This window comes from Cnephaeus nilssonii, assembly GCF_951640355.1.
Source record: "Cnephaeus nilssonii genome assembly, chromosome: 16".
In the NCBI taxonomy this organism is placed as follows: Eukaryota; Metazoa; Chordata; class Mammalia; order Chiroptera; family Vespertilionidae; genus Cnephaeus; species Cnephaeus nilssonii.
Window position 1 is genome coordinate 6,978,602 of NC_137087.1, and position 26,002 is coordinate 7,004,603.

Below are 26,002 nucleotides of genomic sequence, written 5' to 3' on the forward strand. Positions count from 1 at the left end.
AGGGGTGATCAGGCCAGCAGAGGAGGGCAGTTGGGGGCAAACAGGCTGGCAGCAGAGTGGTTAGGGGGTGATCAGGCTGGCAGGCAGAAGCGGTTAGGGGCAATCAGGAAGGCAGGCAGGCAAGCAGTTGGGAGCCAGCAGTCCTGGATTGTGAGAGGGATGTCCGACTGCCCGTTTAGGCCCGATCCTGGGATCCCAGGATCGGGCCTAAACGGGCAGTCGGACATCCTCCAGGAGTCCCAGATTGGAGAGGGTACAGGCTGGGCTGAGGGACAACCCCCCTCCGTGCACGAATTTCATGCACCGGGCCTCTAGTAGGTGAATAAATGATTTGCAGAAAACAAAACATCCCTCCTGTGCCACTGCTCCCCAGCAAAACCAACAGAAGGCTGAAGGGTGGAAATACCGACAGATCTGCAAGCTCAGTGGAGGGCTAGTTTACCCTCTACAGTTTAGTTTTTCCTCTTCTCATCTCATGACCTCTCTAAACCATCTGACTTTCCCCCTCGATTTTACAACAGGAAATGAAAACAGGCAATCTCTCTCAAGCATTTTTTTATTTCTGTTGTTTGGTGTTCTGGCAAACACATGAGCTATGGCTGTATCTCATACTCATCATGATACACTCCATAAAACAGCACAAGATAAATCACTGGGCACGGTTTTGCTTCACCTGGTTGTCACACTGAAATATCTATTTCTAAGAGCACAAAAGATAGCAGTCCTTGAATCTACAGATGAACAAGGACAGGGTGAGTGGCAGCCAGGTCTACCAGGAAGCGGGAGACTAAGTCAGGCTCCGGGGTGGCTGTCTGCAGACAGAGGTGGAAAAAGCTACACAAAATCTCCAGAAAGGCCAGGGCAGCTGGGGAAACACTCCTGACTGCCTCCCACCTCTCACCTCCTCTGCTTTCTCCGTCCTCAGATTCTGAAATAAACACGAAGGCCCACAGAGGCCTAAGACCAAAGCCAGTGGTGCCTGCTCTACGGCCTCAACCGCTGCATGAGTGTGTTTTACCCTGGGACCCGACAGACTCTCCCCAGCCCCAGCCAGCCCATGGGAAGACCAGGCAGGCCCTGCCCAGCACTAAAATGTCTTGCCCTCAAAGGCCTGCAGATTGAAGGCAGTATCCAGAAACTTCTTCAGAGACACCAGGTGAGCGTTCCTGTTTCCCGTGGCCGGTGCAGCCGCTGGGTCACGGCCAACATACCTAGGGGAGGAGAGACAGTGAGGGGAGGCCTGGCCTGGCCGCTAGCCCAGGGCTGCGTGGGGTCTGACTCTTCTCGTCCTGCTACAGAGATGAAGAGCCCGAGGCGCCACGCGGCAACGTAACTGGCCTAAGGCCTAAGGCCAAAGGCGGGAGATCTGAGAGCGCGGGAGGGGCTCTAGGTCAGTTCTGGCTGCAGAAGGTTTTGCTCCGTGAGGTGGTGCTGCTGGGGGTCCCTGATGGGGAAGCTGGCCTGTCCCCAGCGGTCACAGAGCCAGCAGGTACTATGGTTCCCAATGTGGACAGAGAAGGACAGTGGCCAGTTCTGGGTGACACACCAAATGGGCCAGGCAAAGCCAGGACGGGTCTCAGGCCCCCACCCCGCAGGCCCCGCAGAGTGGAGGGCAGGTGGCTGGCTTCCCTGCACCCAGCCTTGTACCAGATGGGCCGTGCCCGGTTCAGGATGGTCATGAAGCGTGGATTGATGTAGTCATAGTAGCCCATGTTCTTGTGCTCCTCTTGGCACCATACCAGCTCTGCGCCTGGGTACTTCTCCGCCTCTCTCTTGATCAGGTCGAAGGGGAACGGGGAGATCTGGGGCAGACGGGAAGAAAGGGCAGCGTAGCCCGGGGAACGAGACAACACAGCTCCCTCCCGGGCCCAGATCTGACCAGGCCAGGCGCACTGCCCAGTGTCCACCATTTGACCTTGTCCATCACTCCGAGCAGGCGTACCTGCTCCAGGCGCGTAATGGCCACTTGGTCCTCCAGGCACTGGTTGCTCCGCTCCTTCACCAGGTCGTAGTACACCTTTCCCGTGCAGAAGATGAGCCGCCGTACCCGCTCGGGAGCCCGAGCCGCGGCCCCATCCTCAGGAATGACCCGCAGGAAGCTGGTCCCTGGAGACCGACAGGGCATGGAAGAGGCATCAGCTCCTAGAGGGGCTGGAGCAGCTGGGAAACCAGGCCTGTGGCCCCCGCACCCGCAGGCTCCCCTTGGCCACCAAGACTAGCCCAGGTTTAGATCTGCGGCTGCACTGGGTACCTCTTGAGCCAAACGATGGAGAAGATGACAAGTGAAGCCTGAGATGTCATAGGGAAAGAAGTGGAGATGGGAGCCCGAGCCAAGGGCAGAGCCTGGGGAGCATCACGGTTCAGGGGGAAGTGGGGTGCAAGGGGAAGAGCCCCTGGCGGAGAAATGAGGGTAACGTCTTGCCCCTCTCATGAGCTCATTACCTGAAACGGAGCTGCTCCCATCCAGTCCCGCCCATCGCTGTGTGCACTGTAGTTACCCCCTCACCAAGTTTAAGGGTGAGTAGCTGTCTCCAGAGACCACCACACACCCCTCCCTCCCTTAGCCCCGCAACCAAGCCCCCAAGTCCTAAGCGCTGTCCATCTTTCCTTCCTGAGCTCACATCATGTGCCCGGCAGCAGGCCAAGCACGCTGCAAAGATCTCTGGGAAAGCGGCCGTGTCCTTGCATCCCAGGGAGCACAGTGAGCAGAGAGGGAACAGGCTGCCAGGCCCCTCCAGAGAAGAGCCAGCACCGGGCGTCCAGCCCAGGCGGCCCAGCCCAAGGCCAGAGCTCGGAACTGCCGGCTCAGACCTGCCCACACCACAGGGACACCCAAACACACGCTGTGCACGCTGCGGAGACCCTTCCTGGCCAGACCACTTCCTAGGACAGCTCTGCTCTGCCACGCCTCAGGGCCCCACAGCTGCACTCCCTGACCCTCCACTGGCCCTCCATCTCAATTCCTACACTTGGTCCTCCAGGCGCTTTATCAGACTGACCGACTCCAGGTGAGTGAGGCTGAGAGCCCTGGAGGGGACACTGCGTCCCCGGGACAGGCATGTCTGTTTGGCTCATGAGCGGGAAAAAGTATTAATGAATCAGTGATATTCACTTTCCTGCAAACGAGGTGGACTTCTACCCGGCCCCCTGCCTCTAAGCTCCCCCAGCACAGCCAGGCCAGCCCTGCTGGGACCAGTGCACCCTCTGTCCCCGGTGCTGAGCCCAAGCAGCCCAGCCTAGCCCAGTCCAGCTGGCCGTCCACCAACCTCCCCACCCAGCCACGGGTGGGGACCAAGCAGGAGTTGCTGCAGAACCCACAGCCACAGACTGAGTGAGCACAGAGTCCCAGGAGCAGAGGCCTCACCCGGGCCCCGGGCCTCCCCTCGCTGCCCAGCCTGCCCAGGCACATACCAGATACCATTTGGTCAAAGCTGGACTTGGCCTTTGGGTGCCTCAGCAGCGATTTGGGAGTGAAGATGATCAGCTGGAAGGGAAACACATGCCGAGCTGCCAGCTGCCCCCGGGACAGGCTCCGGGTCTGCCCCGCGTGGCTGCAGCGGCGACCAGGGCAGGCGGCTCACCGGCTTGCGGAAGGGCAGCAGGATCTGCCGGCGCAGCACGTGGAAGTAGTTGGCCGGCGTGGAGCAGTTGACCACGATCCAGTTGCAGTCGTAGAGCTGCCTCACCTCGAAGTCCTCCGAGAACGCCTGGGGGGACAGGGTGTGGCTGGGAGGTGGCCCTGGTGCCCGGCCCTGTCCCAGGGGAAGGCAGGTGCACTCACGGGGTAGGCATCCGAGTCATCATTGCTCATCTGCAGGAACCTCTCGGGCCTCGCCGAGGAGTGCTCCGGCCCCTGAAAGCAAAGGCCAGACGGTCCAGGTTGGCCGAGGGGAGGGGACGTCACACAGGACAGAAGCCTGGCCGTGCAGGGACCCGGGTCTCGGGAAAGAGAGTGGAAGGCTCTGGGAGAAGGTGCCCTCACTCTGGAGCCCAGACCACAGGGAAGACCCAGAAATGTGGGAGGGGGTCGGGAAGGCACCCTCAGAGGGGTCCGGGGAGCCAGCACGTGTGGGTGGGAGTGAAGGCGCGGCAGAGGCCTGTCTCCAGCACGTCCGACCCAGTGGCTGCCGCTCGACCCAGGCACAGCTCCGCGGCCCACACGTTAGTCCCTGGCCCTGCAAGGAGCCCCGTGATGCGGACACTCGCTTCCTCACTTTGCAGGTGAAGACGGTGCGGGGCAAAGAGATGAAGAAACAACCCAAGACCCGTCAGCCAGAGGGCAGATGTGACCAGAGCGGACTCCCCCTCCCACCCGTGCCCAGGGGCTGCTCTGCTTCATGAGAGCAGACAGCTTAGTGACCTCCATCTCGCTCCCCGTGCAACAGGGTGACCTGCCCCAGGGCCACCACCCGCTCCTCCCTTAGTGGGGACTCACCTAGGACCCAGTGCCACAGGCACCAGCCAGGCCACCCCACCCTCCCCACCCAGCCTGGCTCAAGCTCCGCGGTAAGCAGCCTTTGCAGCTGGAGACCCTGGGCAGGCCACGCCCCTTCTCCCCTCAGGTGTGCAATGGAAACAGGACTGAGGCAGGTCCTTAGGGAGGACGCTGCGGGGCTTACAGGGCATGCAAAGTGCTCCGCAGTGAGTCCTGGCTCTAAACAGCCACGTGGGCGATGATGACCCTTACTGGGTCCGAGCCGAGTGGGCCCTCAGGGATGTCCCCTGCAGCTCAGCCAGGGTTGCACAGCCCAGCCCGCCCTGCTCAGCACTCCACGGCACAGCCTGCACGTCTGCCCTCCTCCCCTGGGAGGGGACCGGAAGACAGGCAATGCTGCACAGATCGGGTTCAAGCCCAAGCTACTAGCTGAGTGACCTTGGACAAGCTAGTCCGCATCTTTGTGCCTCAGTTTATCTGAAAAACGGGACAGGACTCACTTCGTTACATTGAGGAACGAAGAGTTGTGAGGTTGGAAGAGTTAATGCACAGAGAGGGTTTGAAACAGAGCCTGGCACGTAGCAGGCTCAGACGTGTCAGCTACTTCCACGCTAGTGACAAGCAGTGCCATCACCATTTCAGCCACAGCCAGAATGCAGCCCCCTAAGCAGACCCCCGTGTTCCATGGGCCCAGAAGGTGCATACACTCCAGCCCTGCATGTGGCCCAGGGCCCACGCCCCGCAGGCCCGGCAGAGCCCCAGGCCCCGGCAGCACTCACCATGCCCTCCATGCCATGGGGCAGCAGAAGCACGATGCCATTGTGTCGCACCCACTTGGCCTGGCCGGTGCTGATGAACTGGTCGATGATGCACTGGGCCGTGTTGTGAAAGTCGCCAAACTGAGCCTCCCAGAGGACCAGGGCGTTGGGGCTGGCCATGGCATAGCCCAGCTCGAAGCCTAAACGGAAGAAAACAAGACAGCCTGCCACACACTGTCCCCAGTGCCGTGGCTCCCGGCAAGCCCAGCCCTTTCTCACACCCCCTCCCTGCCCCACCCCCGCTCCCGCCAGGCCAGGGGGAGCGGGACTCCTTGGGGCCCACGGATCTTGCGTCCTGGGAACTGAGGACACGCGAGAGGTGCCCTCAGCCGTAGCTGCACGTGGCTAGCGTCAGCCTCATCGAGCCAAGTCCAAAAGATTCCCTGGGGAGGCAGCAGGGGCCATCTACCAAGAGGAGCCCCCAAAACAGGTGCAGGGCTGCTGAGGGGGAGGGGAAGGAGCTGGTCCCTAGAGGGAGGCGGCCAGCTCAAGATCAAGCCGAGGGAGAGAATGCAGGGTCTAGTAAGGAGCTGGTCACTGGGGAGCCCTGAGCCCAGGGAGGGGAACTCGAGACCGGGCTGCGGGGTGCAGTGTGGAGGGGATATGATGGTCAGGAAAGTGGGGCGGGCCAGGCCAGGCTCAGGACCAGCTGGTAGCTATGCCCACAATGGACTCTATTGGGTTTTCTGGTCCCACTGGGGCTGGGGCCCAGGAACAGGGCTCTGGTATCCAAAGAACGCACCCCACCCCCCGATCCCCAGGCAAGCAGGAGCCCCCAGCTGGACTTCAAATCCCATGTGGCCTCAGCGTCCCCATGACTGTGCCAGGACTCAGGTCCACCCCAGGGGCCAGGACCCAGGTCCACCCCAGGGGCCTCTGAGCCTCTCAGTCGCTCCTGGCCCCAGACCCTGCCCTACCCTGCCCTCTCAGCCACAGGCCCCGTCCATGGTCACAGTGACCAGGCACCTCAGGATGCAAGCCCCTCCTTGGTCTCCAGGCACCAGGCCCCCTGACCTGCCTGCAGTCTGACCCACCCAGGACGCCATACTCCGAGAGGGAGCTGTTGCACACGGTGTACGGGGCCTGGTCCGGCCAAAGGTGATTCATGGGGACACATGTCCTCCGGTCTACTTCCTGGTCGTGGAGAACGTGGTGCCGGTGGCTGCAGAGAAACAGAGCAGGAAGGATGGGGAGCAGGAGGCGGGCAAGCCCTCGTCACTGCGCCAGAAAACCTGCGAGTCCCACAGGACGGTGACGCCGAGGCCCTGGAGAGCCAGGGCGGCCTGTGCCCTCCTCCCGGCAGCCTCCCAGCAGTGCCCTCACACCACACAGGCCTGAGTCTCAGCTTCTACCTCAGAAAGGTCCCCGAGACCGGCCTGATGACCTCCCCAACCACGTGCTGTGTGGAGCCCCAGACCCCGAGACCCAGAGACCCCAAGACAGTGCCATACCCCTGGGCACTGTCTCCCTGCCCGGGTCCACAGGAGGTACTACCTACACAATGAGGGACCGCCTGGCTGACCCCCACACCCAGTGAGGACTAACTCGCAGCTCAGGGGCCAGCGGAGCCGGAACAGGGCCAGCAGTGACGAGCCACTGGGACCCAGGAAAGCCGCGCATCGCATCCCAGGCGCCACGGTCCCATGGCTCACCAGCATGGCAGTGACCACCTCGGGTGCAGAACCTCTGGGCCCAAAGAGGAAGTGAGGGGGGACACTGACAAGTGCAGTCCTGTCCCTGGACTCAAACACTCAAGGAAAACAAGCAAATGGGAGGCTGGCTTAACGGCAGCTCCCACGCACACGTGAGGCCAGACGGCCCCTGCCAGGCCAAGCGGTCTGCTCTGCGTGCTTATCCCCTGGGGTCAGAGAGGTGGCCCAGTGTCCCCCTGATGGCCTGGCCCAAGGGCAGGGGCTGGGGTGCTGACAGGGTTACCAGTGATCCCCCCGCCGGACAAGGCCCTCCTGGGCTCCTCAGAAAAGGCCCAGGAGGAGGAGGAAGGGCCAGCTCCACCCCAGAGCTCCCGCGATGACGCTGGGGTCCCCAAGCACAGCTGGCCCCTCAGTAGCCCCACAGGCTCCGTGCGGACAAGGCTAACTCGTGTGCACGAGGCCTGGGCAGAGCCCCTGCCCTCACCTGAACGTGCCCCTCTCCACGTCCTGCCCGCTGAGCCGCACGTGGATGCCCTCCTTGAGCAGGGAGCCGAAGGCCATGTACTCCGCCAGCGCCCAGTCTACCACCCGCTTCTTGGTCATGTCCGCACGGCCCCACAAGATTCGAGAGAGGCCTACGGGAGGGAAGGGCCAGCCTGAGGTACCCAGGACTGGGCCACCCTGCCCCAGCCAGAGCCCAAGGGACCAGGGCCAGGTGTGTGTGCACTCAGTGCACACGTCTCCCACTGAGCCCCCCGCCCCCGGCAGGGCCCGCCTCCAGCACAGCCTCCAGCCAGGACAGTGGGCGGCCTCCCTCCCGTGGAAGGAGCAGGTCCCACCGGGCGAGCACCGGCACTATGCACACCTGCACCGCCCACGGGTGGACTGTCCCAACTCTCCAGATGGAGACAGGAGCCGGAGAGGGAAGTCATTTACTCACAATCACAGCTATAAGATGCTTGAATTTGAGCCCCAACGCCCAGGCCATGCTGGGCTCCTGGGGGCCCTACAGCTGCACAGACCCCGTGATATGCACACAGAGTGGGTGCCTCGGGACACCTGGCCTCCAGCACACTGTAGAAGAAACCCTCGGAGCACCCACAGGCTGGTCAGAAGGGGCGCAGGTGCCCACCACCTCCAGGGGGCGCTCCAGGGGCCCGAGTAGAGGCCATAGCCACGATTTGCAGCCAGCGACCACCCACTAGCCCAGGCTCATCCAGGAGCAGCAGGGTCACTCTGTCATCCATGCAGGCTACTGGCAAGCCCAGCGTTCCTGCCCCGTATGCCAGGCCCAGCGCTCCTTCCAGAGGAAACCCTTCTCCCCTGCTCTCCGGCCTGACCCAGGGATCCACATCAGTCTGGTCTCTAGAACCCACCAGGGGTGTGGCGCCACCTCAGCCCCCCGCCCACTCCCCCAGAGGAGCTAGTATCAAGGGCACCTCACAGGGTGCAGACAGGACTCCAAGAGCCAGGCCAATCCACCAATGACAGTGGGGATGCAGGCCAGGCCTCCCTGACCCCCGATGCCATAGCTCTTGGGGCAAGACAGCGGGGACCGTGGCCCACTCTGCAGCCCGCACAGCAACCTCACCCGTGTGGATTTTAAAGTCCTCCAGCGGCACAGAGCTCGCCACGTTGCCGATGTGGGTCAGCACGTCCTCAGGAATGCCCGTGGTTGGACACGTCATGCTCTTGGGCTCCCCGTCCACGGTGAAGAAGCCTGTGACAGCAGAGACTCTGTGCACTTCGGGAGGCGTGGGGCCCCAGATCCCCGCCAGCCTGCGCCCCCAGCCCAGCCTTCCTGGGCCCACCTGCTACCTGAAGACTGAGCCCAACCTCTGGACGGCGGCAGCTGACGTCACAGCTCCAGCTCCTCATCTGCTCCCATCCCTCCGTAGGCCCTTGCAAGAGCCACTGCCTGAGCCCAGGGCCATCTAGCTCTACCCAGGGAGCCCGCTGACCATCCCTCCCGTGCCCAGCTCTCTCCACTTTGGTGTCCACCGGCCCTGCCTCAGCCCTTTCTCCCCGGAGGTTGCTGGTCACAGGTACTTGGAGGGCGGTGCCTGCCCAGCCTTCAGGAATCAGCCCCACAGCCTCAGGGGCTCAGGGCAGGGCTGCAGCCTCGGGCAGTCACTCTGGTCCTGGACCCAGTGCCAGGAGCATCACTTCAGCCCATGCCTGCCGCTCACCGGGCCAGGGCGAGTCCAGCCAGTGCTTTATGTGCAGGATCTTTTTATCTTTAGACCTGCCATACGCCTCCTCACAGATCCGGTCGTATTTGGCGATTTCTTCCTGGAATCAGAGCGAAGGCAGGGACGCTGTGAGCAGCCAGATCCCAGGTCAAACTGGACTCGAAAGTCGGCCCCCTCGCCATGTTCTAGAGCTCTCTCTGCTGGCCTGCAGGGACCTTGTGGCCAGAGACCAAAGTCTCAGAGTTCAGGGGGGGTCCCATTCAGCAAGGAACTTGGGGGAAACTCGGGAGAGACTCACAGTCCTTGCTCTCAGAGCCCCATCGAGGCAGGGGGACCAACATATGCACAGATAACTGAGGGGACAAGCCCGTCTCAGGGGTTTGCTGCATCCCACCAAGCTGTGTCTGTCTTTGGTCCTCTGTCCCCCTTGATAACTGGAGGCTGTTGGGGACAAGGGCCATATTGGCTACTTCTGTAAATCACCAGATCCCAGCACTAGGCCAGCAACATCAGCGACTTCCCCAGGGTCCCGGCTCTGAGGAGGCGGATCCCAGGTGCTCACGAGGCCTGTCACCACGCACCTCAAACTCCTGCAGCGTGACCGTGTCCTCGGCGATGAGCTTGTCTGCGTACCTCTTCAGCACGGGCACCTGTTTTTGGATCTGCTTGTACATGAGCGGCTGCGTGAACATGGGCTCGTCCATCTCGTTGTGGCCGCGCCGGCGGTAACAGACCTGCAGGGACAGCGAGGGAAGGGGGCTCAGTCCCTGTGCCCAGGCAGTGCAGGCACATCTGCAGGGCATACCCTTCCAGGCCCTGAATGCCCCCGACCCCCCCTCACTGACTGTCCCACGTTTTGCTCTTGGTAGCACTAAATCTTCTGTCTCCCAGGACTCCCGGCCCCGACTGTTGGAGGTGCTGCAGACTGGCGTGCTTGGCACAGCCAGGACAGGCTGCACCACGGCCCCGGCCTCAGCCCCAGACGCACCAGGTCCACAACCACGTCTTTATTGAAGGTGTTCCTCCACTCGGCCGCCACGCTGCACACGTATATCACAGCCTCCGGGTCATCCGCGTTCACGTGGAAGATGGGCGCATTGACCACTCGGGCCACGTCGGTGGGGTATGGTGAGGAGCGGGCCATCCGAGGGTCAGTGGTGAAGCCAATCTGCAGAAGCGGGAGGAAGCGGCAGGCCCGTTTACCCGGAGCTAGGCCCGTGGTCCGGGAGGCCGGAGGTCTTTGCCTCGAGGGCCATCAGGTGTGCCCAGAGGCATGCGGGGCAGGAAGGGTCTCTGGTGACCAGCCCCAAGATCAAACACAGCAGCAGGTGCCATGGGGGTGCCCGCTGCAATCATTTCATACAGAGGCAGCGAGGAGCACAGGCCTGGGTAAGCCCGTCCCACCAGTTACTAACTACAACCGCGGGCAAGGCACTTAGATTCCCAAAGGCTGCGTCCCCATCTGTTTAAAGGTCTGCTTAAGTCCCCATCGCACAGGTTATTCTGTGAAGCTTAGATGACTCAGTGCAAACACTGCAGTGAGCCAGGGCTGCCCGGGCTCAGGGAAGAGCTGCTCTAACCGCAGCTGCCCGAAGCCAAGGCCGTGAGAGCTGCGCGCTAAGGTTGACTGACTCACATGGGGCTACAGGCAGCACCTCACCACGTGTCCAGCCTCTGTGCTCCTTATCCCTGTGCTCCTTCGTCCTGACAACTTTCTCCAGGGTGACAGACAGACAGACAGACACAGCAGACAGATGGATGGATGGATCTCCCGATCTCACAGACCAGGCACCCGAGGCCGGGGAGAGCCGGAGCCTGCCTGAGGTCACACACTGGGACCCGCGGCAGTGGGATCAGAACCAGGATGGTCTCACGCTTCCCCTCAAAGTGCTGCCTGGACGCAGGGATGGGCAATGCTGACGAGGCCGGGCACGCAGCCAGCCCCTCACCTGGTTGTTGACAACAACGTGCACGGTGCCGTTGGTGGTGTACGAGGGCAGGTCACTCAGGTGGAAGGTCTCGTAGACCACACCCTGGCCGGCAAAGGCAGCATCCCCATGCACCAGGATGGACATGACCTGCAGAGCAGAGGGCGAGCTGAGAGGAGCCCTAGGCCCAGCCTGTGGACCCCAGCCCTGCCCCCTGCACCGCAGACTCAGGGCCCAGCCCTCAGAGCTCACCCCTCAGGACCCAGGTGAGCTCACCTTCTTGCCCTGGGCGTCCCCGCGGTAGAACTGCTCGGCCTTGGTCTTCCCCTGCACCACAGGGTCCACGGCCTCCAGGTGGGACGGGTTGGCCACCAGGGACAGAGTGATGTTCCTGTTCGTGACCCGGTTGATCCTCTCGTGGTACATGCCGAGGTGATATTTGACGTCTCCAGAGCCCTGGGGTTGAGGTGGACCCTGATGAACCCGGCCCTCCCGCCTCAGACAGGGAGACAGATGGACGGACAGACAGATGCAAGGCCAGTGTGGCCGAAACAGTCCCTGGATTCTGCTCTCTAGAGGCTTGTGCTGGGCCTGACCTACACCCTCTTCCAGCCGCCTCCCTGCCCTGCACCCTGCCCCTCCGTGCCCTCAGGGTGGCCCCGGGAAGGCCTCAGTAGGAGGCGGCCGGCCAGCGGCAGTGACAGCAGAGACATGCAGGATGGCTCACTCGCGGAGTGGAGACCGCTGGGCAAACACCAGGGCTGGGCCCACTAGCTTCTCCACCACGTGACGGAGCCACAGTCTCAGAGGAAACCGTGACATATTTGATGATCCTGGAGCAGGGAACGTCTTTCTACACAATCTACAAACCTCGGAAGCTATAAAAGATGAGACAGCTAAAACCTAATACATTTGTCATGGGGGCAGCAAATCCTGCACAACCTTAGGGGAAAATCAAGCTGAAAAAATATTCATAAGACAAACGCAGGCCAAGGGCTAAGTGCTTCCATACGTAAAGCACTTTTACAAATCAGGATATACAGCCCAAAGCCCCACAGGAAAATGTGCAAACGCCAGGAAGAGAAATTTACAGGGAAAAACCACTATACATGGCTTAAAACATGAAAATTCATAACAAATAAATATGTTAGAAGGCAATCATTTTTACACCAATATACTGTCCAGGATGGAAGGTCAATAGAGTAAGGGAGCACGGGGCCCTCCCACACACCGGGGTGGGCCCCCCAATGTCTGCAACCCTCTGAGCTCCAGCCACGGCATCTCCGACGCACTCAGGCCCATGTCCCGCTGGAAACAGGGGGGCTGGCCGCATATCCAGGCTCTTTCACCACCAGGGGCCTCCTGCAATACCCCAGCCTCTCTCCCACTCCTCTGTGTCTGTCCATTTCAGGATCTGTCCAAGCCTGGAAGGTCCTGGCCCGGATCCTCCCAGCCCACCTCCCAAACACCCAGCTCTCCAGGGGCCCTGAGACCTGGGCGTGGTACCCACCTCATCCGCTGCCTCCAGCTTGGGATCAAATTGGCAGAAGATCTGCTCCAGGTCCTTGCGGATGACGTTAGCCAGCACGTTCAGCCGGCCCCTGGAGCCAGAGGGGCTGGGCTCTCACCTGGCTCAGAGGCCGCATTCCCTGACGGGGCCCAGCTCCCTGCCCACCGGGGACCTATCAGAATCGGCATGGAGTCTGGGGAAACCCCCCTCTCCAGGGAGCCCAAAGGAGGCCCAGCCCCCTCATCCTGTCTCAGTCTACAAGGCATGGGAGTGATCCTGGCCAGCCAGTCCCCCCTCCCTCCCAGACACCCCTATACATCTCTGATTCAGGAGTCCCTCATGAGCAGGGAGCCACCAGCCTCATGCAATGCCCACCCTCCCCACCCAAAAGTTGAGCCCAACCCAGTACCTTGGTCCCAATCTGCTGACGCATCACAGTGGTTCACACCATCCCCGCCCCCCCACCCCAGCCCAGCAGCATGTTGGAGAGGACAGAGAAGGAACCGGATAGACCCAAGACCAGGAGTTACCAGAGGACCTGTCCAGAGGAGCTGATGGAGGTCTGAGGGGTGGGGTCAGGAGAACAGCCAGGGACCAGGGGTTCCCCAGTCCAGCCTGGCCCCCATCAAGGGGCAGTTTATTCATGCGTGGGCACCAGTCAATGGGGGTACAGCACATGACTCGCCCCAAAGCTCATCAGCAGATGCCAGCCCGGCACACACATGCCCCATCCAACCTCCAGCCCCACGTGGCCTGTGGCAGGGCGGCCTGGTCCAGGTGGGCCTCTCTCCTGTTCTGTGGGTCATGGAAGCCACGGGGCCATGGGCAAAGCCCTGCAGCCTCAAAGGCCCCTCAGCAACGATGGAGCCTGGGCCAGAACACCCTCAGCTCCCAGAGCCTCCGCAGGCCAGAGCCTGCCCAGCACCACCTCCTGACCTGACCACCCAGTGCCAGCCCCGTCCACGGGACCAGCCACTCAGACCACGGGGAAACTCTGCCTGACCCTCTGACCGGACACTGGGCACGTCCAGGCCCTCAGAGCATGAAGCCTGCGGTGGGCAGGCTCCCGGCTCCTGGCAGCCAGCCCACCGGAGGGCCCTCCACACTCATCGGGATAGCTGAACACCCCACCTGCTGGCACAGCCCGGCCTGGCCCAACCGAGAGCAACCGGAAGTGGTCAAGGAAACGCTGGGGCTCTGCCCCTGACTGTTCAGCACGCCCCTCACAGCCCATTCAGCATGAACCCTGACCCCTTCTTATGTCCGGGGCTGTATTCCTGTCAGACCACAGGCTCCAGCTCAGAAATAACTATCCGACTGCCACGCCAGTCTCCCATCTGTATCAAGGCCACAGGGAAACGGGCAGTCAGCTTGCAGCCAGAAGAAGAGACGTCCACATCCAACCAGGGCCGCCGGCCCAGGCCCCGCCCACACTTCCCTAGGACTGGCCCCTGCTCGGCTCCTTATCCACAGGAACCTCAAGAAGAACAACGCAACCCTATCCCGGAATCCTGACCCTCCTGGGAACAGCGGCAACCTGGTGAGACACTGATCTGGGAGCCCCGTCAGGCCCTGGCTCCATGCGGCTGTGACCGTGTGCTTGGCTCTGTCTGTGATGAGCAGGGACTCAGAACTTACCAGGCCACTCTGCCCCTACCCTCATGTCCCACTAACAGCCCTGCTGATTTCCATCCCTCCCTCCACTCGGTGCCCGGCCCGAGAATGAAGAGGCGGGGCGGGACGGGGGCCCACCTGTGTGGCATGCCCAGGATGACATTCTCAATCCCCATCTCACTGGATTTGTCAATGATGGTCTTGAGGGCAGGGATCATGACCTCACAGCCCTCCAGGCCAAACCGCTTCTCAGAGGACCACTTCCGGGCCAGGAAGTCTTCGAACCTGCGTGGAGAGAGGAGGGAAAGAATGGAGAGGCCGAGGCTCATGGGCCATCCTGATGGCAGAGCAGGGCGCCAGAACAGAGGAAGGTGCAGAATCGCCTCCCTCCACATAGTCCGGGACCTGCCACAGACAGCACCAGCCAGGAGCACAGGTGTGAGGGAGGCGAGGGGTCCTCCCAGCTTAACCAGAAACCTCTGCCTGCACCCTCCTGTTCCCAGCTACCACCCTCTCTCCCTCTTCCAGCCAAACTGCTCCCGGCCCGCTGCCCTCCTGCACACGCATGCACTGCACGTGCCCTCTCACCACACCCAGACCGCCTCACGGCTCCACTCAAACTCCAGCCCCCACGTACTGCTCAGGGCGCCGCGGTGTGCCCAGTGGCTGGGGAGCTGCTCCTCCAGGCCTGGGCACCCCCAGCCTCAGAGAAGTCAGCAGCAGAGCCAGGCGATGCCCCAGCAGGGAGGCCCCGCTATACGCACGCCACACAGGACATCTTTCTGCCCAAACACTCCCACGGCCACTTCCTGCCACTTGGGCCCTCACTCGGCATGCCTCCTGGAGCCCCGCCCCTGGCCACCTGCCAGCTCTGCCTGGGCACCTGGCCCGATGCTCCTCCTAAGGCCTCTCCCCAGCGAGGAGCGAGGCCCATGCAGTCCTGCCTTCCCTTGCCAGGCATCCTCCTGGTTGCTGTCAGGGCCTGGACAAGTCGAACAGCCCTGGGGCAAGCCCCTCCAGCCACTGGGCTGCGCTGACCCTCCTGGGAACAGCAGCAACCTGGTGAGACGCTGATCTGGGAGCCCCTGGTGGTCTGAGCGCCTGACCTCATGGAGCGCACCAGCCGGGCCAGCAGCCGCCGCTTCTCCTCACTGGAGAACTGCATCACGCCCGGGGTCTCGAACTTCTGCCGAATCCACTGGCACTGCTCCACGTCGTTGATGAACATGAACTCCAGGCCGATGTGCTGGCAGTAGGTGCTCTGGGGGGACAGCCAGGAAGAGGGACAAATGCCCTGGCATCTGGAACAGAAAAGGCAGCACCCCCCGCCCCCCGGCAGGCTTGAGAGCTCCATCAGGTGTGCCCCCCACACCTGCTCACCTCCAGGCGCTGAATGATCTCCCGCAGGGAGAGGGTGTGCTCAGAGCCTCCGATGAAGGTGGTCGTGGGCAACTGGAACTCCTTATCCAGGTCAGCCTCCCGCAGGTCATAGAAGGCTGAGCAGAGCCCAGGAGGCAGAGAGGAAAGAGGGATCAGGCCCAGGTGGGGCCCAGCAGTATCCCTCCCGCCAGGTCCCGCCTAAGCTCAGGGCACCTGCTGCAGGGAACAGGGAGTGAGGGTCAGAGCCCAGCTGCTGCCACGGGAGTGAGCCCGGCAAAGTCTCTCAAGTTTGCCGAGCACGGTGCGCCCCGAGGGAAGACAGGGAGACGCCCTCGCAGGGACACTGTGCGGTAGATGGGCAAGGGTCAGAGAAAAGCTTCCTGGGCTGCTTGCAGGGCTGCAGGGCCCGCTGTGGTCCCACAGCCCCTCACTGCGCACAGGCACCAGCTGGCTCTGGCATCACCAGGGCAACAGAGAAGGGTACCAACTCTCACCCAATTTATCGATGCTTGTGATTAAGTCTGAGGGTACAAAGGAGTCCAGGTCTGCGTCCAGAATGCCCAGGGGGTCCAGCTGGGCCACATGGTGGCCCCGGATCTGGGAGAAGGGACAATGTCAGGGCAGGGCTAGGACACAGCTGGACACACCCTCACCAAGAGCAAGGTTCTGGGGCCTGGCCCCCCACCTCCCACTTCAGATCTTCAAGTTTCCACATGACTCCAGCACCCAGCACTGTGCAGGTGCCTCTAAGCCACTGAGGTGGCAGGAGCTCAACTCCACTCCGAAGGACAACATGCAGCTCTCGGAACCAGGAAAGGATCGTGCCCAAAGGTAGTCACTCCAGTGCTATTAGGAGTTGCAAAATCCTAGACATTTCCCAAGTGTCCATCACCGGGAGACGGCACATGGCTATGGGAACCCACAGGGAGGGCTGGAGGCATGAAGGAAACCCCCACCAGCTGCAAGGAGGGATCTCCACAAACAAATCCCAGAAAAGTGTGTGCGCTAAGCTCCCACTGCCTAGGGAAGGGGAGCTACAGTGAGTGTATGCATTTGCAAATATTTGTATACATATAAATGTATACATGCATCAGAATAAATTATAAAATAAAACTATGAAGTATGGAAAATTATTATCTATGGGGAAAGGATGAAATAGGGTAGAGTGGCAGGGCTAGAAGCTAGACTTTTAAAGATATCTTGTTTTGATGACTTGATTTTGGAATCTTGTGAATATTTTATATCACTATAAAACAAAATTAATTTTTAAAATCGAAAGTAAAACAAAACAAATGAATTAATGCATCAATTTGGTGGCATGACTCACAGAAAGGAACTATTCCAATTGACTGATAGAATACTCCCTAATGACACACAGAACTGCAGGGAAAGGCTCAGAAATTCATTTCTACTATCAGTCAGTGGTGTGGTGTTAGAATTGTATTCTAAGGCTGTTGTGCGGGGGTTGTAAGAAAATCAAATAAGTCATTGTATTGCTTGCTGTCTTGGAGAACCTCTGTTTTTGACAACTTTAAAAAGAAATGGTAGGCCCTAGCCTGTTTGGCTCAGTAGACAGAGCGTCGGCCTGCGGACTGAAGGGTCCCGGGTTCGATTCCAGTCAAGGGCACATGCCTGGGTTGCGGGCTCAATCTCCAGTAGGGGGCATGCAGGAGGCAGCCAATCAATGATTCTCTCTCATCATTGATGTTTCTATTTTTCCCTCTCTCTTCCTCTCTGAAATCAATAAAAATGTTTTTTTAAAAAGAAAAGAAATGGTGGCATAAGATTGATAAGGTCAAGGGTAAACCCGAAGTCCCACATTTGACACGTATAGAAGCATCCATATAAACCCGTAAGTATGTCATGTTTTTTAAAAAGTACAGACTTCCTGGCTACAGCCAGTGGAAGGGCCCAGAAGTCACAACCAAAGCAGTGGCAGTGACTGCCAGCACTCCCTGAACTGGCTGGTCCCAGGGCCGAGCAGAAATGCACAAGGTGAGCTCGGAGCACTTTGCCGTGACAGGTAGCAGAGAGCAGCTCAAACACAGCGGGGCTGAGAGGAAGGACACATGCTGAGCATGATAAGCATAAGAGCTATAACAGATGGAAAGTCAGCAAGCATTTTAAATTCATGTATTCATATCATACTAAAAGAGATGGAAAACCTTCACTGGCCATCTTTGAAGGATGCCAGGGAACCACCTCATAAGTTTGAAAATTTATCAATAAAAAGAAAAATCAGACATGGATCCTGCCTTTCCTATACAATTTGTACCTCAGAAATAAATGGCGTTAACAAAAGGCCACTTCTCTTGATAGCAGTATTCCAGGTAATAAACAGAAAGACTGAATTAGAATATCACCATTTTGACCACCCCTAATGAATCAATGCGTCCAGGAAGTAACCATCCATAGCTGCTGTCTGATGAAGTGCCATCAGCACCAGGAAGCTGATTTTGAAATAAAAATAGAGTCAGATCTATACTGAATAAAGCTTCTAGATCTAACTACCGATGTACAGAAATTACACGGGACAAAGGGACAGATGGAGTGACATCAGGGGTATGTAATCAGTAGAATCCAGACTCCAGAGAATTCTACAGGACAAACAACCTGGTTTCTTTAAAAGGAAGGAAGGGAGGGAGGGAGGGAGGGAGGGAGGGAGGGAGGGAGGGAGGGAGGAGAGGAGGAAGAGGAGGAAGAGGAGGAAGAGGAGGAAGAGGAGGAAGAGGAGGAAGAGGAGGAAGAGGAGGAAGAAGAAGAGGAGGCAGGGAACACAAAAAGAAATAGAGAGGAACCCACAGAGTACAAGAGACTTAAGGGCCACATCAACTTACCACAACCTGTGGCTTTATTTGGATCCTGATCCAAAGAAGCAGTAAAAAGAAATCATAAGACAAACAGGCAACATCAAAGCAACTGAATATTTGATAGTGGAAGGAGTTTAGAGACAGGAGGCAGTGGTAGGGAAGGGGGTCCATGGGAGAGGAATGCATCCATGATGGGCCGAGACGCTCCAAGCCGCCAGGTTGTTTATCTCACACACACAGAAAGGAGGAATGTTAATAGATAAGGGGAAGAAGAAGAGGGAGCACCGGTGAGCCTTGAACTTGGAAACTGATACCATACAGGGAAAAGGGGGAAAGTGGCCCATTAGGAAAACACGGGGGACATGAATTAAGGAAGGGTCCAATTAGAAAGTTATGGACAGACAAAGAGCTGCCAGCATTTATAAACCCAAAGACCAAGAAACTCAGAGGACTAGGGTTTTCCCATTTTAGAGAGAGAGCAGGTTTTCCCCTTTGGGGACCCCTTCCCAGAGGGAGTTTGTATATGCTGGCAATAAACTTCCACACCATTGCTTAAAAACCTTTTAGTCCGCGAATTTATTCTTCAGCTTCGTGAGACAAGAACCCACAAGGAGAGTCCATTTGCAATTCCACGTATCAATAGCATTAAGAATTACTGTTATTATTTTTAGGTGTGGTAATGCTATCATGGTATAATTTTTAAAGAGCCTTTATCTCTAGAAATAAATGCTGAAATATTCAATTAAGGAAATATGACATCTGGGATTTGCTTCAAAATAATCGGTGGCCAGTGGGTGGAGCCAGAGGTGGGTAATAGATGAATCAAGGCTGGCACTGTGTTGTGTGGGGTTTGAAAATGTCCATAATAATAAGTTTGGGGGTTTTCAGTACTGTGTGCAGGTGAGTCAAATCAGAATTCTGCCTCCTACTTGTGGCCCTCCCCCGGGTGCTCACCATCAGGCCCAACCTTGGGCAGGTACAGAGTAGGTGCCTGAATCCAGAGACCAGCCTGCAGGAAAGCCTCGGCAGCTTAGTCTCTGCTAAAGAATAAAGTACAGCTGGAAACTGTCCCCCGTGCCTAGAAGATAAGGCCCTTAGGCAGCACTCTAAATGTTACTTTGTATATAATACTAGAGGCCCGGTGCACTAAATTCATGCATGGGGAGGAGGGGTCGGGGTGTCCCTCAGCCCAGCCTGCACCCTCTCCAATCTGGGACCCCTCGAGGGATGTCCGACTGCCCGTTTAGGCCTGATCCCACCCACCAAGATTGGGCCTAAACAGGCAGTTGGAAATCCCTCTCACAATCCAGGACTGCTGACTCCCAACCGCTCGCCTGCCTGCCTACCTGATTGCCCCTAACCACTTCTGCCTGCCAGCCTGATCACCCCCTAACTGCTCCCCTGCCAGCCTGATCGACACCTAACTTTTCCCCTGCCAGCCCGAATGCCCCTAACTACCCTCCCCTGCAGGTCTGGTTCCCCCCCAACTGCCCTCCTCTGCCAGCCCGGTCACCCCTAACTGCCTTCCCTGCAGGCCTGATCACCCCAAACTGCCCTCCCCTGCCAGCCATCTTGTGGCAGCCATCTTGTATCCACATGGGGGCAGCCATCTTGTGTGTTGGAGTGATGGTCAATTTGCATATTACCTCTTTATTATATAGGATCATATAGGATAGTTTTACATTCCTTGCTCTTTGTTTTCAAAATCAATGGTTAAGATCATTTTCTGCTTCTTTCACCCAGTCAAAACCACAATTACAAATATGGCTGTTTGCCCCAACATGTCCCACAATCCATCAGTCCTCAGGCCAGCTAGGGAACCCAGTGCTACTTCCCTTCCCTGTCCTGTGCACAGGTGTGCAGCTGCCAACCCACACAGAGTGCTTTCTTCAGAGGCAAGGCCCTATCCCCATTGGCCAGGGCCTCCCACCGCCAGCTTCTGCAGCAACCTGCTGCTCCCTCCCATGGAGTGCCTGCCAAGGGCCCCAGGATGCCCCTGCCCTTCCTTCTGCATGTCTGTAAGACAACTTTCGTAGCAAACACATTTGGCCACTGATTCCCAGGGAGATCCCGAACAGTAACACTAGTTTTACAGTTAACACCCAGAGCAGCCCTCCAATTAGTCCTGTTCAGTCAAGACTAGGAATATGGGCCATCATCAGGGCTCTTTGGCAGGTCAGGGCAGGGGCCCAACCTGGGGACCCATGGGGAGAGCATAAGTCTCCAGAGCAGAGCAGCTGCTAGAGGAAGAGCTGTTTACTGAACTATTCATTCATTCCAAAAACACTAAGCACCTGCTCTATACCAATCCCTTTAAAATGGAAAAAAAAGGCCTTTCTTTTTCTTTGCTGGGACCATCCACAGTTTGAGAAGCACCTGGTAATTAAACCCCAAGATTGTTAGCTCCTCGGCTCCTCTGTTCAAACTGCAAGAGAAGTTACTCTCAAGGCTACATTCTTACATACACCTCCTCCCTGCTGGTTTTACAACCCAGAGATAGTTAATAGAAAGTTCCCTTCTGCCCTCCTCTTCAAATAAGCCTCTTTAAACTCTTCCTAACTTTTGCTCTAAGAATGTGTTACAGGCTTGGGGAAACTACTGATAAGACACCTCCCTAGGACATCTGCCCGGACCCTGTCCTGCAGAACTAACAAAGACAACCCGCCCTGTTGGCTGCTCAATTTCACCTAGCAACAGCAGCCGCTGGAAAATCCCCCTCCCTCCCTTGTATGGTTTTTGTTCTTTGCCTTTTGTATTGATTAGCAACTCACTGGCCCTTTCCCTTTGGGGAAAGTAAAGTAAACTATCTCTCGCTTCTCTCAGTTGTGAATTCTTTCACAGCTTGCGGTCACCGGCCAAAATTCTGACACCTGCCCTCTTGGAATGTTCAAGAGAAGATAATAGACATTAATAAGAGCCAATCTATTCAACTTTTTTCTTTTTTCTTTTTGTTTTAACATGTTTTTATTGATTTCAGAGAGGAAGAGAGAGGGAGAAATAGAAACATCAATGATGAGAATCATTGGCCGGCTGCCTCCTGCACGTCCCTTACTGGGGATCAAGCCCGCAACCCAGACATGTGCCCTTGACCGGAATCAAACCTGGGACCCTTCAGTCTGCAGGCCGATGCTCTATCCATTGAGCCAAACCCGCTAGGGCTGCTCAACTTTCATTCAACATTTACTGAAACAGGTTTTTTACTAAGTCCTTCACTGTACTTGGGGCACAATGGTGTGTGAGACAGATAACATTCCATCAGAAAGACCACAAACAAACAAATCAGTAGGCACAAAAAAGGCCAGGGGGTGGTAAGTGACCTGGTAATGTGACAACGAGTAGCAGCGGGAGTGAGAGCCATCTGGCAGAGGGCTTAGAGAAAGGTTCTCTGAAGAGATGCCATCGGAGCTGAGCGAGTTCCCTTCCCTCAGTACCTGGCCACACCCCAGGACCCGTCCAACTTCACAGCCAGTGCCCTCCCAGCCACTCACCTGGTAGGCCCGAATCAGGGACTGCACAGCCAGGTGGTCCTCCACCAGCTTGCTGGTCTTGGTCCGGCTAGAGGCGGCTGGCCTGCTCTCGGGTACAACAGAGGGAGCCTGTGGATGAGGCGGGCCACACGACGCTTCCTCGCTGACTTTCCGGAAGAAGCTGTCCCAGGACTGGGCAGGGGTAGAAGCAAGAAAACAGCCAGATCAGGGCCTGGGAGGAGTGGGGTGGCCCTGGTTTGGGCTCTGGGGGACGTTGGGTGTCCTTCACTACCACAGCTCTCAGAGCCCTCCCAGGACCATGCCAAGAAGACCCCTCAAAACCAGGCCAGGCCCCCCACCCACAGCCAAGAGCTCTCTGGGACCCAGGTTGGCGGAGGGATGGGGGCTAAAACTTGTGGGCCAGAGGCTTCGGATGGGAAAGGAGCTTCTAGCCCCGAGGGAACATGTTCTCACACACGTGGTGGGTCGGAGGAGGCCTTTGTAGGGGGCAACTAGGCAGCAGGCCCTCCACATTGTCAATGTATCTAGCCTTCGAGCTAGCAATTCCACTGCTGGTAGTTTACAGGCGTACTTGTACAGGTGTGCTAGATGTATGGACATGTATGGATGTTGCCTGCAGGACTGTTCATAGAAATGACAACATACAAACAACCTACATGGTAAGCAGCAGCAAACTGGTTAAATAAATGATGATCCATTAGATACTGGAAGATTATGCAATCCTTACAGAATTTTTGCTACTATTTGTGCAGAAGCAAAAAACAGATACGCATATGCACAAGCACATCCGTGTTCTAGCCCAGTGATCTGCAACCTTCCTCATTTCATGGCACATAAACCAATTACTAAAATCCTGCAGCACACCCAAAAATATATTTTTTGCCAATCTCACAAAAAAAAGGTATAATTTTGATTCATTCACATAGGATGGCGATTGTTTTGTTGGCTGTTGTCATTTTTTTTAATTTGACAGTCTAAGGGAAAAGAGGTCATTGCCCCTGACTAATTAGGGAACTGCACGTTTTAAAAATTCTTGCAGCACACTGGTTAAAAATCACTGTTCTAGCAGAACACATAAAAGGGTTTTTTTCTCATACAGTGTGGGAGAACAGGCTAGTACAAGCCCTATCGGAAGCAATTTGTCAAAACCCATCAGTATTACACAAACAGATAATCTGTGACCCAACAATTCCACTTTGGGGAACTTCAGAAGATAGCTGCACACGTGCAAGAGGAGGAATGTTCAAGGTCATGCCCTGAAGCACTGATCACGACAACCAGAGAAAGGGAAAGAGCCAGATGTCTGTCGGTGGGGCGGGGGTGGCACATCCATACAGTGGGATAGTACGCAGCTGGGAAAAAGAAGAATGAGGGTCCTGATGCACTGACATGGAAGGAGCTTGGAGAGTGTGCTAAGTGAAAAAAGCCTGGAGCAAACAGTGCCTGTTCCATGTAACTTCGTATAAAGAGGAAATCTAAAATGATGTTGCAGTAAGTTTACCTGAAGAAATTCTCTGCAAGAAAACAGAAGAAGCTAAGAATAAATTGAAACTGATGAGGGGGAGCTGAGCAGATGGATGGACTGGGAGGGAGCCTTACTGTCTAGGGTCAGACTCCTTGTTTCTGGACCATGTGAGTCTGAGTAAAGAGAAGGAAGAGGAGTTTCACTTTTCACGTTCACCTGTCATCCGATTTATTTTATTTTATTTTTTTTTACCATCAACAGGTATTTATTTTGTCAGCTCAATACATACCTAAACACGTGTACCCCTAACTACCAGTACATAACAAGGGGCCTGTGCTGACAGCCCAGCCTGACGAAGGGGCAGGGGCAGGTCTCCAGCCAGGTGTGGCTGAGCAGGGCACTATCAGGACTCCCAGGCCAGCCCACCCCCCACTAGTTGGTTCCACAACAGGAAGGAAGAGACTTTCCTCACCAAAGGAGGACAAGGCTCTTTCACACACAGGATGACGAAGGACCCGGAAGACAAAGAAGCCTGCCCAAGATCACACAGCTGCTTCTCCCCACTCCTCTTCGGCCCCAGGAGCTGCCCTCCCACACAGCGGGCAGGGTGGGGTGCCAACCTTGTGGACACTCTGGGGGTTTTCCAACCAGGCGAAGTACATCTCCTCCATGTAGCTGGAGCCTCCTCCACCTCTGCTGCCGGGGAAGGTGGTCTGTGGCCCAGACGACCGGCTGCGCCAGCTGGACATCTGGACGTCATGTGGGGCCAGAAGCCTCAGGGCCCGTAGCCCCAGCCGGGATGTCAGCAGCCTCAGCTGACTCATTCTGGGCACAGGCAATGAGGGAGAGGCGTAAACCACAGGCCAGGACAGAGGGGGCTCTGGCAGCTGCTCTGTCACTTCTCTGGCATCTGTTGGTCCCACTAGGCAGGTGGACCTGGGGTCAGCTGTGATGATGTAGAGAAGGAGAACGCTGCCAGCCCTCCTGGGTTCACTGCCCGGTGGGAGATCCCAGCACAACAAATCCACCAACAGCTTTCGGCATCCCCGAGCCCCCGTCCCCCTGTGCCCACCCACCCCAACCTGTGCTCCCTCCCGGCCGGCCCTCCAGCCTGGTGCAAAGACAAGTACGACCCAGGCCCTGCCTCGGTCCTGCAGCCCATGAAAAGGATAAGGCACATGCATGCAGAACCCCCAATCAGGAGTAGGCCACTAGGCTGGCCACCCTGGACCTTAAGCAGGGGAGTCCTCCAGGGGCAGGTGTGCTATGTCTGGTCAGTAAAAAGCCAGAACAAAGGGGTCTGGCTGCACTGCACTATATCTGGAGGCCCATGGCACATCTGGATCTCCGGTCATTATAACCAAAAGTCACCAGTGACTTCCTCTAACTGCAGTGCTGATTCAGCACACCAGGCCAGAAGGCCAACGACATGGGCCTGAACTGCCCCACTTCACAGCAGGGAGGGCTGAGGCTCAGAGAAGGAAAGGGCATGGGGACCAGTGCAGGGCAGACCAGCAGGCCTCATGCCCATCTTAGCTGGAGCCGCTCTCTGGCTCTCGTATCCTTCCCAGAGTTTACACTCAGCACCAATGTCGCTCAAAACATCTAACAGCTCAGGGGGTGCATAAGGGCCGGAAGCCCACCCCGGATGGAGAGGAACGAGTACCTGGAGCTCATCTCACCCCTATTATGGCACCTGCCCTTTCCCAGGGGAAATTCCTGAGTAACAGTGGGAGCTTCTCCCACCCTCAGAGGACAGAAGTTCTAAGAGCTTCCTCCGACCCTGAAGAGCCCCAGGGGTCCCTACCAAAGCAAGCCGAGGGTGGACAGGCCCACTGAGGCTCCTGCTGCCCCAGACCTCCTGCCCCCCACCCCCACAACTGTGAGCAGAGCCCCCTCCTCTGCCCCAGCCCAGTACTGCCTGGACATAGAACACTCCCCCTGAACACTTATTAATGCTCTTCTGCCCAGAGCACCCCAACCTGTGAGCAGGGCCCAGCACTAGAGCCACCCCACCAGGGACAATGTAAGGAGGAGGGGCCTGGTTCCCACTGTACAACTCAGGCCCAGAAAATGTGCCTTCTGGGCGTAACTGGCTCCATCCTGCCTGGGCGTGGCCCTCAGCCAATAGGCCTTCGGCCTGGTGTGCTCTCCTGCTCCATCAGCTCAACCAAGTCCCCAGAACCATCTGGCTGGGCCTCTACAAAGAGTCAGGCCCAAGGCAAGACCGGGGACAGCCCTCCCAGCCTGCTTCCTCCACCTCTCCCTCCAAACTCACATGAGCCAAAGAGAAGGGGAGATGACCTCCTCAAGCAAGGGAAAGTGGGCTCCTCAGGCAACCAGTAGTAAGTCTAAAGAGAAGAAAATTAAAACGCAAAAATATATCCCAGTGCAGGAAGGAAGGAGGTGAGATCAGCTGGAACCTGAGCACCAAGTGCCCCAAACTTCCTTCCCACATGCTCAGCCCCTGAAGCTCGGACCAGATGCCCAGCCCACCAGCCAATGATGCCACCCTACAGCGAAGGCCACTAGGGGCTGGCTCTCCCTGGAGCAGCACCTCAAGTGCAGAGTAGGGCTCATGGCCCAGGGTCCCAACCACTGCTCTACTTCTGACCGCCCCTGAGGCCTGAGCAAATACAGAGAGCCACTGGCCCAGGAGCTACTGGCCTGGGATATCAGAAGAATCTAAACAACCCACGAAGCTCTGCCA

At 57.6% G+C, this 26,002-nt stretch overlaps 1 protein-coding gene across 3 annotated transcripts; it reads right to left on the reverse strand.

Annotated features, from left to right (window-relative positions):
- Nucleotides 1-1,087: 1,087 nt before the first annotated feature.
- Nucleotides 1,088-24,116, reverse strand: OGDHL (oxoglutarate dehydrogenase L; the record flags this gene model as incomplete). 3 transcript variants are annotated; one of them, XM_079794020.1, is made up of 22 exons in its annotated part: nt 1,088-1,211; nt 1,648-1,802; nt 1,943-2,106; nt 3,412-3,484; nt 3,582-3,707; nt 3,782-3,853; nt 5,215-5,393; nt 6,288-6,415; nt 7,390-7,540; nt 8,497-8,625; nt 9,095-9,197; nt 9,679-9,831; nt 10,086-10,265; nt 11,047-11,175; nt 11,302-11,481; nt 12,536-12,626; nt 14,288-14,434; nt 15,256-15,410; nt 15,530-15,645; nt 16,024-16,126; nt 21,828-21,998; nt 23,913-24,116. In XM_079794020.1, 22 exons carry the CDS (start codon nt 24,114-24,116, stop codon nt 1,088-1,090), a joined length of 3,033 nt encoding a protein of 1,010 aa, XP_079650146.1. The 3 variants fall into 3 exon arrangements, with proteins under 3 accessions (XP_079650146.1, XP_079650147.1, XP_079650148.1); XM_079794021.1 differs by lacking the exon at nt 21,828-21,998; XM_079794022.1 differs by lacking the exon at nt 10,086-10,265.
- Nucleotides 24,117-26,002: the final 1,886 nt, after the last annotated feature.